The sequence below is a fragment of the Nelumbo nucifera genome, chromosome 3, assembly GCF_055504915.1.
Source record: "Nelumbo nucifera cultivar China Antique chromosome 3, China Antique-T2T, whole genome shotgun sequence".
In the NCBI taxonomy this organism is placed as follows: domain Eukaryota; kingdom Viridiplantae; phylum Streptophyta; class Magnoliopsida; order Proteales; family Nelumbonaceae; genus Nelumbo; species Nelumbo nucifera.
Window position 1 is genome coordinate 34,490,270 of NC_142651.1, and position 17,719 is coordinate 34,507,988.

The 17,719-nt window shown below is 39.9% G+C and overlaps 1 protein-coding gene across 2 annotated transcripts in view; it reads right to left on the bottom strand.

The window, feature by feature from the left end:
* Positions 1-17,719, bottom strand: part of LOC104592526 (type I inositol polyphosphate 5-phosphatase 12-like) — a 95,134-nt gene that overhangs the window by 44,906 nt on the left and 32,509 nt on the right. For both annotated transcript variants that reach the window (XM_010251948.3, XM_010251956.3), the window contains exons 4-5: positions 14,434-14,549; positions 14,153-14,237 (exon numbers count right to left, since the gene is read on the bottom strand). In XM_010251948.3, the coding sequence (XP_010250250.1) occupies positions 14,153-14,237; positions 14,434-14,549 (201 nt within the window). The remainder of the gene's footprint in view (positions 1-14,152; positions 14,238-14,433; positions 14,550-17,719) is intronic.

Genomic DNA, 17,719 nt, shown 5'->3' on the forward strand with positions numbered 1-17,719 from the left:
ATTACACCTTGAACTTTCATTTGCAACAAAGATCCCCTTGAGCTTTCAGATTTCAACAAAGACCCCCTCTCCATTAAGTTGAGTGACAGAAGAAGTTAATTTACCAAAATACCCACTTGATAAACTTCTATAAAATGGAAATTGCAAAAAAAAAAAAAATTCTATGAAAACCTAGAATTGTAACAAACACAACATGCAATTAATATCAACTAAAGTAATAAAAAATGGGGATCGAAAAAAAACGCTAAAACAAACCCCAACACTTTTTTTTTGGAGAAAAAATGAACCCCAACACTTGTTTTAGAAAATCCTTGGAAAAATAGTTTGGGGATTTAGAAAAGTTTAAATAATCACATGAAAATCTTTTTCAAAGTTAACTGATGGAATGCTAACAGAGGGGGATCTTTGCCAGAATCTGAAAGTTCAAGGGGGTTCTTTGTTGCAAATGAAAGTTCAGGGGAGATTATATCTCAATAATTATGGAGTGTATTGTATCGAAAATTTGAATATTGGTTTGAATGATTCATCATGCTCTTGTGGAGGCTGGTTTTCATCAGAGTTCTTGTGATTCTTCACTTTAGTTATTACTATTCTTCTTGTTGATGTTGTTGATATCTTCATTACTAGTGGTGATCTTGAAGCTGTTTAACATCTCAACCTCTTTCATCAGCGTACCTTCAAGAACAAGGATTAGTGCATGTTAACAGCTGTTTATGTATTCAGGTTTAGTACCATAAGGGTACTGTTGTAATTACTCCTCTGTTTATACTGTTCGACTGTACTAGTATAAATAATAAAATCATTCTTTCGCCCCCTAAGTTCTGGAGGGCTTTCAGTCACTCGACTCACCTCTCTTCTCTCTTCTCCTCTCCTCTCTTCACTTGCTCTTGCTCAACATGGTATCAGAGCAAGTCGTCTAGGCCTGAAGGGTGGTGTCAAGCTAACTACTGTTGCATCCAGTGCTGTCTCCAATCGAACTCCTAATCTGGTGAAATCAGTTCGACCCAGAAGTTACAGAGTCTTTTCGTATTCCAGCCCAGAAACTACTGTTGCATCAGAGTCTTTTGTCTCCAATCGAACTACTGTTGCATCCATTTGCTCGACTGTAGAGAGACTATTGCTTGCAGTTCGTAGAGGGTGTTCCGTCTTCAGAAAGGCTATCATCTGAAACTAAAAGAAGTATTGCTCATCTTCTGTTCGGCTGCCTATTGTTTGAGGATTCGTAGAAGGAGCTCTGGTTTACAGTCAAGGAGTTCTGGTTTACCATAAGGGAGACTATCATCTGAAACTAAAAGAGGTACTATCATCCTTGTCTGTTCGGATGCCTATTGTTTGCTGAACTGTTTGATGACTGTTCGGCTACCCTACTGTTGTCTGCTCGACTGATGAACTGTTCGGCTGCCCTACTGTATTCCTTAACACAGTAACTGTATTCAAACCTTTTTTGTTGGTATTGTGGACTGTTGATGGTCTGTTTAGCTGACTAATTGTCTGCTCAATATTAATCTTATTAATTGACTGTTCGGCTACCCTATTGATCTCCTTGACTGGTTAGCTATCAGCCCTACTAAGTAGGTCATTCAGACCTGTTCTTGTACTGCAACAGCAGTGTGCAGACTTGTTTCAGTGAAACCGTAGGTCAGAAGGACTTGTTTCAGTACTGCAACAGCAGTGTTCAGTTTGTGGTTTGTTCTCAGTGAAACTGTAGGTCAGAAGGACCTGTTCTTGTACTGCAACAGCAGTGTTCAGTTTGTTATTTGTTCTCAGTGAAACTGTAGGTCAGAAGGACCTGTTCTTGTACTGCAACAGCAGTGCTCTTTCTTTTGTTCTCAGTGAAACCGGTGGTCAGAAGGACCTATCTCTGAAATAGTCTTGTACGGCTGTATTTTTTTGGTTGCTGTTTCAACTTTTTATTCAGATATCATGGGCAGTGAAGATTCAGCCACATTTGGAGTTTCCTCAATGCTGAATAAAATGGGTGGGGGTGACCTATCCTTTCCTATGGCTGTTGTCCCTCTTGATGGTTTAAACTACCTAGAGTGGTCAAGAGGGATCAAATTATGCATCACTGCAAGGGGGAAGATAGGCTATATTAATAGGAGGATAAAAGAACCATCCTCCGGGAGTGCTGAATATGATAGATGGAATCAGGAGAACAGTATTGTTATGTCCTGGCTCTTGGTTTCCATGCAACCTCAAATCAGGAAGAATTTCATGTGGGCTGAAACTGCGAATGAAATCTGGGAACAAGCAAAATCTACATATTCAGAATTGCGACACTATGCCAAAATTTATCAACTGCAGGCAGCATCTTCTACTTGTAGACAGGGGGAGAGGTGTTTATCGGTCTATTACTCTGACTTAACATCTACCTGGAAGGAGTTGGATCACTACCAGAGTGTGGATTGGAAGTGTGATGAGGATGCTAAGAAGTACAAACAGCTTGTCTCCCAGCAAAGGGTGTTTGCATTCTTACATGGTCTGAATCCTATGTATGAATCTATCAGGGTTCAGATTCTCAGCTCTAAGGATCTCCCTTCTGTTCAGGAAGTCTATGCTCTTGTACAGTCTGAAAAAAGCAGGAGAAATTTGATGAAGAGCCCTGGTGGGGATGCTGTTGTGTTAGTTGCAAAAGGGGGTGTATCTACTAGTGTGGGATCTTCTTCCCGGAAAGGAGATCTCCAGAAAAAAACAGAAGATAAGGAAAAATTGTGGTGCACTCATTGCCAGAAACCCCGACACACCAAAGATAGATCTTCTTCCCGGAAAGGAGATCTCCAGAAAAAAACAGAAGATAAGGAAAAATTGTGGTGCACTCATTGCCAGAAACCCCGACACACCAAAGATACCTGTTGGGATCTTCATGGGAAACCAAAATGGGCTCAAGATCTGACTAAGAAGCAAGGTTCAGAGGTGAATAAGAAGTACGGACAGCAAAGTACAAAGAAACATCACATGGCCAACATGGCTACTCGAGAGAATCAGCCCCCCATTTCTACTATGACTCAGACACATCTCACTGGACCTGACCCGAGGGAGGACATTATGAATTCCTTCCGTGACCATTTAGAGCTCTATGGTAGAACAATTCGTTAGATGGATGCTCCTCCCTCAACCTCATTTGCATCTACGTCAGGTAACCCTGCCACTGCTTTCCATGTTGCTTCTCACACCCCTGACTCTCCATGGATCATTGGTTCTGGAGCATCAAAACATATGACTGGTACGTCCTCTTACTTTCAAACCTATCACCCTCTTTCTGGAAGAGACAAGGTGAGACTAGCCGATGGATCATACTCTTCCATAGCTGGTCAAGGAACTCTCTCTTCCTCTTGGCCTTACCCTTTCTGATGTTCTTCATGTTCCAAATTTTCCCATTAATTTGTTCTCTGTTAGTAGTGCTACTAATTCCTTGAATTGCTCAATGACTTTTTTTCCCTTCTCATTGTGTGATTCAGGATCTGGCCTCGGGGAGGACGATTGGTAGGGGTCGTATGGCTGATGGACTTTACATGCTGGAGAATAAGGCTGGTCTTCATGTTACAGAGTCTATGAGTCAGTCTATGAGTCAGTCCTGTAAGAAAAAAAGTCTATTTATGGCATTGTCGTCTTGGTCATTTGTCTTTTGAGTCTTTGAAAGTTGTATTCCAAGAACTGTTTAAGTCAATGTCGGTTTCTGATTTTTCTTGTCAAACGTGTCAGTTGAGTAAGCATTGTAGAACTCATTTTCTTCAAAGAAATAGTAAATATGAATCTCCGTTTCACATTGTTCATTCTGATGTGTGGGGCCCCATTACTTTACCATCCGAGAGTGGCTACAAGTATTTCATTACCCTCATTGATGATTATTCTAGATATACTTGGGTATACCCGATGCGAACCAGGGAAGAAGTACCAAAAATCATTCAAGATTTCCAGCGGATGGTCTTCACTCAATTTCAAACTGAAATCCAAATTTTCCAATCAGACAATGCAAAAGAATTTTTTCATAGTGACCTCACGGAATTTTTTGCTTCGCATGGTTCCCTTCACCGTAGCTCTTGTGCCCACACACCACAACAAAATGGTGTGGCCGAACGGAAGAACCGACATCTCCTTGAAGTGGCTCGAGGTTTACTACTTCATATGAATGTTCCCAAACAGTTTTGGCTTGAAGCAGTTCTTTGTTCCACTTACCTTATAAACCGTATGCCCTCTCGTCGGTTAGAGTACAAAGCCCCACATCAACTTCTCTTTCCTAAGGCTCCCCTTCTTTCTAGTCCTCCTCGTGTCTTTGGTTGCCGGTGTTTTGTCCAAAATTTGTCTCCCACCCGTGGGAAATTGGATTCTCGTGCTATCCCTTGCATATTTCTTGGTTACTCCTTCACTCAAAAGGGATACCGTTGTTTTGATCCTGTTTCTCGTAAATTCTATGTCTCCATGGATGTTTCTTTCTTTGAAGATGCCTTTCTATCCTGTTTCTCCTCAGGGGGAGTGTAGGCATGAGGAGAAACTGGTTCAGCTTCCCTCTCTCCCTGACCCTCCACCTTTTCGTGTTTTTTCTCGTCGTCGCAAAGGCCCACCAAATTCAAGAGCTGTAGAGAATCCAGAAGCTGTACCTCTAGTGCCACCAGACTCCTCGGGGGAGGATCATACTCACTTAGGTATTTTGGCTCCCAATGATGTCCTTGAATCTATTGAAAATGATTCCTCTACTACTAATGATCTTGACCGTCCTATTGCTCACAGGAAGGGTGTTAGATTGTGCACCACTAAACATCCCATTTCCAACTTTGTCTCCTATGAGAACATTTCATCCTCATTCCATGCCTTCCTTACCTCTATTGACAGTGTCCCTATCCCTAAGAATGTGGCAGAAGCTCTTTCAGTTCCTGAATGGACAAATGCCATGAGGGAAGAAATTAATGCCCTTCACAAAAATGGCACATGGGAACTTGTTGATCTTCCTAAGGGAAAGGTTCCAGTTGGATGTAAATGGGTGTTCACAGTCAAGCATAAGGCTGATGGAATAGTGGAAAGGTATAAAGCTCGCTTAGTAGCAAAGGAATTTACTCAAGTGTATGGAGTTGATTATGCAGAAACTTTTGCCCCCGTTGCCAAGATGAATTCCATTAGAGTCCTTTTCTCTCTTGCGGCTAATCTGGACTGGGTTTTACACTAGTTGGACATCAAGAATGCATTCTTGAATGGTGACCTTGAAGAGGAAGTGTACATGATACAACCTCCTGGTTCTCTAGCCCAAAGCAATGAATAGAAAGTGTGCAAGTTGAAGAAGTCCTTATACGGGCTGAAACAATCACCAAGAGCTTGGTTCAGCAGATTCCATGTGGCAGTTCAGCAGAAAGGATACAGGCAATGTCAATCAGATCACACACTGTTTGTGAAAAAAGGAGAAGGTAAAATTGCTGCTCTAATTGTACATGTGGATGACATAATTGTTACTGGTGATTGGGAGGATGAAATTCAGAAATTGAATTTTTTTCTTGCCACTCAGTTTGAAGTGAAGGATCTAGGACCTGCCAGATACTTCCATGGAATTGAAGTTGCCCGATCAAAGAAGTGTATCTTCATTTCCCAAAGGAAATATGTCCTAGATTTACTTCAGGACACTGGAAAGATGGGGGTGAAGCCAGTTGACTCTCCCATTGACCCCAACCATAAATTAGGTGACAACTGTGGTGAATCGCTCAAGGATGTGAAACAGTTTCAAAGGCTTGTAGGGAGATTGTTATACCTTTCTATGACTCGCCCATACATTGCATATGCTGTTGGAGTCCTCAGTCAGTTCATGCATGCTCCTAGGTCTTCTCATCTTGAAGCAACAGAGAGAATCCTCCGATATCTAAAGAAGTATCCAGGTACTGGCTTGTTATTTCAAAAGCACGGACATTTGAAAGTTGAAGTTTATACAGATGCAGATTGGGCTGGATCCCAAAGTGATAGAAAGTCTACCAGTGGCTACTACACCTTTATAGGAGGGAACCTTGTTACATGGAGGAGTAAAAAGCAAAATGTGGTGGCTAGATCCAATGCTGAAGCTGAATATCGTGCTATGGCCCACGGGGTTGCTGAAGGCATGTGGATAAAGAATTTGTTGGGGGAGTTGGGTTTCCCAGTGACCAAACCTATAACTCTATTTTGTGATAACAAAGCAGCCACAAGCATTGCTGCCAATCCGGTACTACATGATAGAACAAAGCACATCGAAGTTGACAAGCATTTTATCAGAGAGAAAATTATCACAGACGAAGTGTGTATGTCACTTCTGAGAACCAGCTTGCAGACATCTTTACAAAGGGTTTAAACCTTTCCAGACATCATGATCTTTGTGACAAGTTGGGCATGATTGATATCTATGCTCCAATTTGAGGGGGAGTGTTGACGGTTGTTTATGTTTAGTACCATAAGGGTACTGTTGTAATTTCTCCTCTGTTTATATTGTTCGACTGTACTAGTATAAATAATAAAATCATTCTTTCGCCCCCTAAGTTCTGGAGGGCTTTCAGTCACTCGACTCACCTCTCTTCTCTCTTCTCCTCTCCTCTCTTCACTTGCTCTTGCTCAACAGTGCACTATGACTATTTTTTCGGGTTAGAGGTGCAATCTTCACCATGGCATCACTTTGTGACTCAACAAAAGTACAAAGAAGACTTGATTCAGCTAGCTCATTTCACAAACATCAAACAAGTTGACACTCTTATGGAACTAAATGTGAAGTTGTCTTGTGATGGAGAATCTTTGTTAGATCCTTTCTTTATATCATTGTCTAGTTGGCAGTCTCATTTATCTTATTATGACTCGACTGGATATTGTTCATGTTGCACAAGTGGTTAGTCAACTTGTAGCTGCACCTAGTATCCTTATCTTACCGCTGTTCACAAGATTAGCTAATATCTTCATGGTACCATTGATTGTGATTTATTCTTCTCTTCTTCTTCTTCTTCACTCCATCTTCAGCCATATTCAAATGCTAATTGGGCAGGGTGTCCTATACCCGTTGTTCTACAACAGGATGGTATGTTTCTTGGTCATTCTCTTATCTCCTGAAAGTGCAAGAAGCATACTACTATGTCTAAATCATCAGAAAAAGTGATCTTCTTTAGGAACTACATTTCCCATATTTGAAGTGCAATCTGAATTGCCTCCAATCCTATCTTCCATGAGCACACCAAACATATTAAGGTTGGTTGTCATTTCATTTACTACTAGTTCGTTGCAGAGACAATTACTCTTCTACATGTATCATCTGAGCTTTAACTTGCTGACATCTTCACCAAATCTATGACTCATGTGCACCATCAGTTCCTTATAAACAAACTGATGCTTCCCCCAAATCAGTTAGAGGTCGAGTGTAGAAAGTTCTAGTTGTCCTACTGTAATGTAGTAGCTTTGTATATAGGATATCATGTATTTCTTGTATTCCTTGCTTGTATTTTCTTGTTCTCTCTAACATGTCCTCCTAATAAGGACATTTATGTTCTTCTCTTTGGGAGGGGGGGGGGCACTCATTCAAATACACCCCCCTTTTTGTTTTCTTCTTCTCTTGGTTGTGGTGTGGAATCCTAGCAGATTGACATGTCCGACTTATGTCATAATACTATATCTTGTACTCCACATGGTACCAATAGCTTTCATTGAGGAATATGTTGGTTCTAATAAATATTTTATCTCAGACTGTCAATAGCCATGGAAATGGAAATGCCATTGAAATATTAGGAAATTTATGAACATTTTAAATTATGTTCTTCTCTTCTTATTCCTCACTAAAATCATTGAATAATCATACCACTCTTAGGAATAGTCACAAACTTTTTGGAACCACTAGATATAGATGCAATAGATGGTTCAATAGGAACACTACTGCAGTAAAATTGTTACCTTTCTTATTGAGCCCAGTAAGGCACTCATGGAATTTATAACAATGATCTCTGTCATAGAAGAAAAACATCCTTTTGAGAAGAAAGGACTGTTTAGAAAGTTGCAAAAATTCAAAAGAAAGTAGCAGAAATCAGAGTTCAAGAGGAGAGAAGAATAAGAAGATGGTGGCGGCAACTTGGGTTCAGAGAGAGATTTTCGAACATAATCTCTTCTCTTACTCCCCTAATTCTATTTCATTAAGTTAAACTTCAGTAATTTACAGAGAAACCCTTAGTTGGGCAGAAAATTAAAAAGACATAACATAAGAAAGAACAAAGCCCAGATTAAGGCCCATTACAACAAAGAACATAAAAGATAAGCATAGATGTCAATCATGCCAAGCTTGCCAATATCATGCTGAAGTGATGAAAGGTAGACACACTTCTCCAGAAGCCACTCTTTCTCGAATGAAGTGTCTGTCAACTTCAATATGCTTAGTTCTGTCATGTTGCACTGGGTTGTGAGCAATGTTGATGGCGACCTGATTATCACAGTATAACATCATTGGCTTATCATGCTCAATACCCAGTTCCTCCATCAAGGATCTAAGCCACAATAGTTCAGAAACTCCATGAGCCATGGCTCTGTATTCTGCTTCGGCTGAAGATCGAGCAATAACTGATTGTTTCTTGCTTCTCCAAGAGACAATATTACCTGCCACCAAACTACAGTATCCAGAGGTAGATCTTCTGTCATCAATGTTTCCGGCCCAATCAGCATCTATGTAGGCTTCAAGTTTCATATGGCCATGCTTAGCAAATAGAATTCCCTTTCCAGGGGAGCCCTTTAAATAACACAGAATCCGCTCTGCTGCTGCCATGTGAGTATCCCTGGGAGCATGCATGAATTGACTGTTGCAACTGACAGCATATGCAATGTCTGGCCGAGTCATGCATAGATAAAGAAGTTTTCCAAGTAGTCTCTGGAAGACTCTCTTATCTTCTAACAATATTCCATCTGAAGCAGAGAGTTTATGGCTCATATCGATAGGAGTAGCAGCTGATCTAGCACCAATCTTCCCTGTTTCAGAGAGCAAATCAAGAACATACTTTCTCTAAGAGATAAGGATCCCATCCTAGGATCTAGCAACTTCTATGCCAAGAAAGTATCTCAATTCCCCCAGATCTTTGATCTCAAACTCTGTATGAAGGAAAGATTTGAGATCATTAATCCCTGAGACATCATTACCAGTCACAACAATATCATCAACATACACAATCAGGTAAACGACCAAGGATCCTCTCCTCTTCACAAAGAGGGTATGATCAGACTGTGTCTGTACATAGCCGAAGCTAACAAGGGCAGCCCAAAACCTTTCAAACCATGCTCTAGGGGACTGTTTGAGTCCATAAAGAGATTTCTTCAGCCTACAGACCTTTCCTTTCATATCTGTTTCATACATCCCTGGAGGAAGAGACATATAGACCTCCTCATATAACTCTCCGTTCAGAAATGCATTCTTTACATCCAGTTGATAAAGTGGCCAGTCTGAGTGTGCAGCCAAAGATAGCACAACTCTCACAAAACAGGGGCAAAGGTCTCCAGATAATCAATCCTATATGTCTGTGTATAGCCTTTTGCAACCAGCCTAGCCTTGTACCTTTCAATGGTGCCATCAACATGATATTTGATAGTAAAAACCCACTTACAGCCTACTGGATCCTTCCCTTCAGGCAAATCAACCACTTCCCAAGTGTCATTCTTGTGCAGGGCATCAATTTCTGTTCTCATAGCATCCCTCCATTCTGGAATGGTAAGAGCTTCTGACACAGACCTGAGAATTGGGTTAGAAGCAACAGAAGAAAAGTAGGCAAAATATGAAGGAGAGAGCAAACTATAAGAAAGGTGTTTAGAAATGCAATGTGCGGTACACTTCCTTTTTCCTTTCCTAATAGCAATGGGGATATCAAGGTCAGGGGCTATAACAATACCTGTTGTCTGATCTGTAACTGGAAGTGCATGAGGCTCATGTGTTGGAGGGGAAACAATTTGCTCATTTCCGGTTCTCTGCCGTTGGTACAACCCGGGATTAAAAAGAGGGCGAGGAGGTAAAGGAGGAGGAATAGGAACACTTGAATGAGAGTGAAGTGACAGATCCTCCCTTGACTCATTTGAAGGAGGAAGAGACTCAACAAAAGACTCAACTGGGACAGGAAGAGGAAGGGTAAACACCTGTGACAAATCCTCCCCTTTGGACAATGTTTCTCCAGTCTTCGGATCAAAACAACAGTAACCCTTCTGTGTGGGGGAATAACCAAGGAAGATACACTTGTGGGCTTTTGGTTCAAATTTATGTCTCTGGACACTTGGGATATGTACATAACAAGTGCAGCCAAAGACACGAAGAGGAATAGGAAAAAGATCCTTATCCGAATGAAGAAGATTGAAGGGAGACTTAAACCCCAAAACCCTGGATGGCATACGGTTGATAAGGTAGGTAGCAGTGAGAACAACATCACCCCAAAATTTTGTAGGGACATGTGAGGCAAATAGAATACTTCTTGTGACTTCAACAATATGTCTATTTTTTCTTTCAGCAACTCCATTCTGTTCTGGGGTCCTAACACAGGAGCCTTGGTGAATAACCCCCAAATCAGTGAGATAGCAAGTCAGGTTTTTCTCAAAATATTCTTTTGCATTGTCGGGTATGGAAATTTTAATTTTGGTATCAAACTGGGTTATGACAAATTCATGGAATTGCCTCACAAGTCCGGGAACTTCATCACAAGACTTCATAAAAAATATCCAAGTGAACTGAGAAAAGTCATCAATGAACAAGATAAAATATTTGTAGCCACCCATAGAAGGTAAGTGGTAAGGCCCCCACACATAAGAATGCACAATATGAAAAGGAGAAGATCTTTATTACTCAGATGATAATTGTTTCTCCAATGTTTTGATAGTTCAATCGACTCACAATGAAGACTGGACAAACTAATTCCCTTTAACAGTTCTGGGAATAGATGACTTAATGCAAAAAAAGACAAATGACCCAAACGAAAATGACATAACATGACTTGACTGATGGACTCTGTAGATGTAGATCCAAAAGCAGTTTTTCCAGGTTGTTCATGGCACTGTCCAAGAGTATCCAGTAGATATATTCCATTCGCCTCATGGCCACTCCCAATCATCTTATGAGACTCCAAATCCTGAAAGACATAGTAGGAAGGAAAGAAGGTTACACAGCAGTTTAATGACTTAGTTAGGCTACTTACAGATAACAACTTTGTATTTAGCCTGGGTACATGACGAGCAGAAGGAAGAACCAAAAAATCTGTAGCCTTGATGGTTCCCTTGCCGGAGATAGGGGCAAGAGAGCCACCAGCTAGGGTGATTTTGTCACGTTCAGGAAGTAAATCATATGAAACAAACAAAGTGGAAAGGCTGGTCATATGATCAGAAGCACCAGAATCAATAATCCAAGGGATCCTACGATTACCTGAAATGGTTGTATGATTGGCAGAAACCCGTATACCTGAATGAGCAAATGCAGAAGAGGTTGAATTTCCTGGAGGGTTGGAAGAAGAGGTCACACCCTCTAGGTGACTGATCATCCTCCCAAACTTCTCATTCTGCCTTCATAGCTACTAACTGCTCACTATCCATCATCTCTTCAATTTGATATCTGTCACTATCTGGACCAATAGCAACATTGGCACTCCCTGCCTTTATATTATCAGACTTCTTCTGAAACCGAAGTGGTAGGAGCTCAGGATGCAATTTCCAGTACTTGTCTTTAGTGTGTTTTGGCTTTTTACAGTACTCACAGATAATCTCTTTCTTCCCTGAGCTACTTGGAGTCCTTGCAACCCCCTTGGGTTTCACTCCCATATTAGCAAAGTGATCATTTAGACCAGCACCTTGGACCTGGATAAGTCTTCTGCTTTCTTCACTACTTACCAAGGCGTATGCTTGAGACAGTGAGACACTATCCTTGGATAAAATATTTTGCTTTGTAATGTCGTACTCTGGATTTAACCCTGTCAAGAACTCAAACACCCTATTTCTCTCAACCAGTTTTCTGTAGGTCTCAGCATCCTTAGTGGTGTCCCAGGCTACAACTTCTATCAAATCTATTTCTTGCCATAAGGACTTCAATGTTGAAAAGTATACAACTAATTGTTTCTCCCCCTGTCTCAAATTCTTCACATCACTTCTCAACTTGTAAACCCTAGCCACATTTAATTTTTGGGAATATGTTTCAGCAACACTATCCCAAATTTTCTTTGCTGAATTCATCCACAAATAGTGCTGACTAATCTGTGGTTGCATTGAGTTCACAAGCCATCCTATAACAGTATAATTTTCTTGCATCCACTTTTCATATGATGGATCATCTTCCAGATGAGCCTTTTTGCTCCCGAAGATAAAACCCCATTTGCCTCTACTACAAATATGAACTTTAACTGATTGTGACCAAGCCAGATAATTAGTTCCATCCAACTTGACTGTGGTCACAACCAGTAGAGAGTCTACAGAGGCTCCAACAACATGCTTGTTTTCAAAGTCTGAGGAGTTCATCTTCTTAAAACTGTGTTGTGAGCCAACCTCTATGCAGCCGCACCAATAACCTACGTCACACCCGGAAGCTAGGAGAAACAGATAAAACTCAGCCGCTCCTTGTAGACTTCACAGAACACCAATCCACTTGATTCAATCTTCAAGAAGAAGAATGAGTAGGCCTTCAGTCACTAAGCGCCCAGGTCAAACTCCCTGTGGGGCCCGCAATCAGATTTCTCCAAAAAATTAGGGTTTTGGGCAACACACTTGAATCTGTCAAGAGGACAACAACTGGCTGAAATAGGTTTCTTTAACTATTCATACGATTCAGTCTTTTGAGAAAAACAAACCTGGCTCTGATACCAAGAAGAAAAACAACCTTTTGAGAAGAAAGGATTGTTTAGAAAGTTGCAAAAATTCAAAAGAAAGTAGCAGAAGTCAGAGTTCAAGAGGAGAGAAGAAGAAGAAGGTGGCGGCAACTTGGGTTCAGAGAGAGATTTTCGAACATAATCTCTTCTCTTACTCCCCTAATTCTATTTCATTAAGTTAAACTTTAGTAATTTACAGAGAAGCCCCTAGTTGGGCAGAAAATTAAAAAGACATAACATAATAAAGAATAAAGCCCAGATTAAGGCCCATTACAGCAAAAAACATAAAAGGTAAAAAAGGATAAACAACCTATGGGCCATTCGACCCATCTTCTCTACAATCATGATTACCAATAAAAAAATTATCACTATCATCATGCTCATCTCTCCAAGGGTGTAATACCATACATTTGAAATAGCAACTCTTCCACCTCCCTCACTCTAAACTTGTGCATAAGACTCAGCTCAAAGTAGGAAGCTAATCTCTACTAAAAAATGGAATGACTAGTCACTTATCCCCAATAATTTGAAGCAATATAGGATATGTTTACATTTTGTTAGATTCGTGTTGTTTCTTTAAATATTTGTGATGAAACATGATTGGATGAAGGTATATAAAATAAAAAAGAAAGAAGACAATGGAAATTTCTTTTTCCAATCAATGGCATGTTGATATAGAGTTGCCACAAGCAAATGGCATATTGAATAGTTGTAGCCTATCACCTATATTAATTCATTTATGAGATTTCATCAACATCTTAAATCTAGAACATATCTATTTTCCATCGACTAGTCAGTGCCTAGGTAACAACCAGTCACCATATCTACTAGAGAGGCCAAAGTGATGGTCACCGCCTTACACATTTACAACACTAATGGAACTCATGACCAAGACAAAGAATTTTGACTTGAAAAGTATGAGGCAATTTATATGGGAAATCAAAGTCATTGAAGAAAGTGTTTGTGATCACAATTTTGGACAACCTACTATAACATTCCCAACAGAAAATAAATAAATCAAGATTAATGCAGAATTTTGATTTTCAGAAACAGGTTAAACATATATATTAGATAGACAATAATATCTTTGTTCTAAATGATATGCTGCATTTAACTTGTCATCTCAATTATTTGGAAGGACAATGAATAGCATAGTACTAACAGCGGGAAGAACTAAAATGCACTCATTAAACATGCTATCATGAAGATTCTTCAAAAATAATTAATTAAAGGAGTAAATACAACACCTGAATACTGTTCAAACTCAATCATTTATTGCAACTTGGTTTTTCAATAAAATATTTTAGTATAACCTATTACAGGCCTTCATAAATTGCATAGATAGATTGTAAAGACACATATACCTTATTGCCAATGGCACGCCCAAATCCACAAGGTACTGCTGCAGCATCAACATCCCCGATATATGACTTAAGACTTTTCCTAACCCTGAAAAGAAATATTAACTCATAATGTTAACCGTTAAAGAACCTATCAAGGAAAGAAAATCCTAAGGAATATCTAGTAAATTAAACCCTTAACATGGAAAAGGAGACTTAAAAGTCCATACATAAAAAGGCTTGCTTTCCAAAAATGAAAAAAAAGGAAAGAGAATCTCCTAATGCTCCTTCAATGGTTAACTTACCAAACAGCTATTAGCAATGCAGCCAGCTGCCTAGAACCCAGACGTTCAAAATCATCTAAGGTTTTACCTATGGTATCAAGCCACCATTGCCCAATGGAGCTCCCTTCAAGTCCCACCTGCAATTAGTATAAACATGGTAAATGAAGAAGCAATGCATATAGAAAGGACCCAATATCTAGAAAAGGTCAATTGAGTAAGACGAATTTCTCATGGGATGATATGATTATGTAATGTAAGCATTTCACTGAATCAATGATATCCATAATACTCAAAGAGGAGAAATTTTGAAAGTTTTAATTTCATGCTGGATATACATTTCTTCTTCTTCTTCTTCTTCTTTTAAAAAAAGTCTAATGCATTTCCTAGCAAATGAGTGGAAGTTGACACAAAAAAGTAGTATCATTTCTTTAAAGAAGAAAATTTGTTTAATATAGAAAAGGTAAAATTACATCACAATTGGTGAAGCAATCACCCAAAAAGAAAAATACATAAACATAACAAAATACAAAAGGTTATCCCCTAACCTCAACATTTTGCAATTCTAATAAAGACCAAACACCTGCCGGCCCTTCCCCAAATGACTATTTACTTTTTTAAATTATGGTAAGACCAAGACCCAATCCAGCAGCTTGAAGCTTATCCTCAATCACATCTTCCCTTTCAAAACCTCCCAAACTAGTACAAAAGGAACAAAGATCCAAAATATTTTAGAATTCTTGCTTCCATGAAGAACAGGTCATTTTGCAAAGATCTCACTAAGGGACCTTGGATTCCAATCATCCTTGTTGACAAGCCAAAAGAAGAAACCCTAAATAAATCTTGTGAAGACACAACCAAAGAATAGATGGAGCACATCCTCCTCCTTTGATTCACACAACACACATCTATTAGCCATTTGAAATCCCTTGCTTCTCATATGGTTTTGAGTAGGGATACTATCCATATCCACCAACCGAGAGAACAATTTCACCCTTGGTGGGATAGGGTTACCCCAAATACAATTCAATATAGCTCTTTTTACCATTTTTGTATTCCTTCCACCACCTTGCATCAGGCCTCTCCAGATTGATCTCCACCCCTAGTAGCTTTGACAGAAACAACATACACTACTCAATCTCCCAATCCAACAATGATCTTCAAAATTTAGGATACCAAACCACCAATGCCTGCAGCATCACAAATCAGTGGGAAACTTCTCACTCAAATTATACAATCTTGGACACATATCATATAGCTTCTCCACCCCCACAATCTTCTTCCTAAAACCTAATGCTATTTCCTCCCCCATTCTCCAAGATGTGCAGCCCACTGTTAAAGAATGGAACTTCATGATCCCCTTCCACACACCCACCCCATACGATGAAGAAACCTCCTTAGAATCCCACCCGAAGTTAACCACCCTATACATACACGCCACCACCCTCCTCCACAAAGACTCCCTCTTCACTCCAAGCTTCCAACCACCATTTCCCCAACAATCCTTTATTAAATAACCTTACCCTTCTAATGCCCAAGCCTCCATCCTTCTTTGCTCTACAAACCAACCCCATCCTACCAAGTGAAGCTTTTTCTTGTTCCACCTTAATGTTCCATAAAAAATCTCTTTGAATCCCTTCAATTTCTTCAGCCACCAACCCCTAGACTTTGAGAATAGATAGATAATAGGTGGGTAGATTTGAGAGAACATTTGCGATGAGTGCAAGCCTACCGCCAAGAGATAGATAGTCCCCCTTCCAACCAGCCAACCATTGTTCTATTCTATCCAACATCAGTTGCCACGTGGAAGTAGCAGCTGATTTTGCCCCAATATGCTGTATTGAGAATTCTAATTGTAGGAGAGTAACAAGAAGCATGAAAGACTTCTCAGACTTTATTGCAAGGCACAATCTTAGAGATCTCCCTCTTAGCAATGGCTCTTTTACCTGGTCAAACATGCAGGAATATGCGGTAAGAAGAAGACTGGACATGTTCCTTATGACCAATGCTTGGGAGGAACATTTTCCCAACTGCCAGCAGTCTATTAAATCTCGTTGTATCTCTGATCATTGGCCAAGAGATAGATAGTCCCCCTTCCAAGTTCCAACCAGCCAACCATTGTTCTATTCTATCCAAGTAAAAGGGAATTCACCCACAGGACAACCCAAAGTCACCGCATATTCCTCAAGTAAGGATTGAGATATGTCCCCTACACCAAACATAATGTAAGCATCCAACTTCTTTTCCCCCAAACTCATCCTTGTAAGGACTTCCTCCAAAACCCCAACCAACGTGATCAAACACCTTCTCTATATCAATTTAATAGATGACTCCTTCCACACCACTTCTAATCCTCGAATACACACATTTAGTAGTTATCAGCACTTCATCCAATATTTGCCTCTTTGCCTCCTTTCCACAAAACCCACTTGAGTTGGACCTACTAGAAGATGCAGTACCCTATTTAATCTAGCTGATAGAACCTTTGCTATGATCTTATACAGACTGGAAATTAAGCTGATTGGTCTAAATTCTCTCACTCTACATGCCTCCTCCAACTTTAGAATCAAGGATATAAAAGTAGCATTAGCCATTTTTTCAAATTTCTTCTCCTTCTATAGCTATTTGAACATGCCCATCATCTCCTCCTGTAGCTTTTTGAGCGCATCCAGACCTGGTGCCTTGTCCTCTTTCATAAATTTAACAGCCCCATACTTCCCTCTTCATCAAACTCCCTCACAATTGAATTAAATCCCAAATCTCCTAAAAATCATTTCCTCCTTTGTGGTGATTATTAAGATTTATACAAAGGTTTTTTATCTTGTAGACTAACCCTACACTTGCAAGCTTTAGACTGTTAGGCCTATTGCACATTTTACCTATCACCCTCATGTGACTACTTAATATGTCACACAATGGGGCCTAGCTCACTTGATTCCCCTAGTTGAACTCAACGGTTTAGTTCAACCCATGACCCTCTCCACAAATCTTCAACTTCCCATTAAAATCTCAACTCTTCTGCACATGCTGAAAACCATTAATTCCACTGGTCAATGCCTAAGCGTATGACCTGCCACATGTTGACCCATTTCCTTTTACCGCAATAATAATTTCTTCGCATAACACCTTTGCTTTCTCTTTATCTAGATTCTGTTCTTCCATTTTCATATAACTCTCATCCCTTTCGAATCAACAAAACATTGCTTGCAACATAGACTTTCTTTCTCTAACCCCTCATCTTCCTCCTACGAGCTTCCTTCCTCAGGGCTGTTTTAGTGGAGGTTGTCATCCAAGCATAGTAAAACATCCC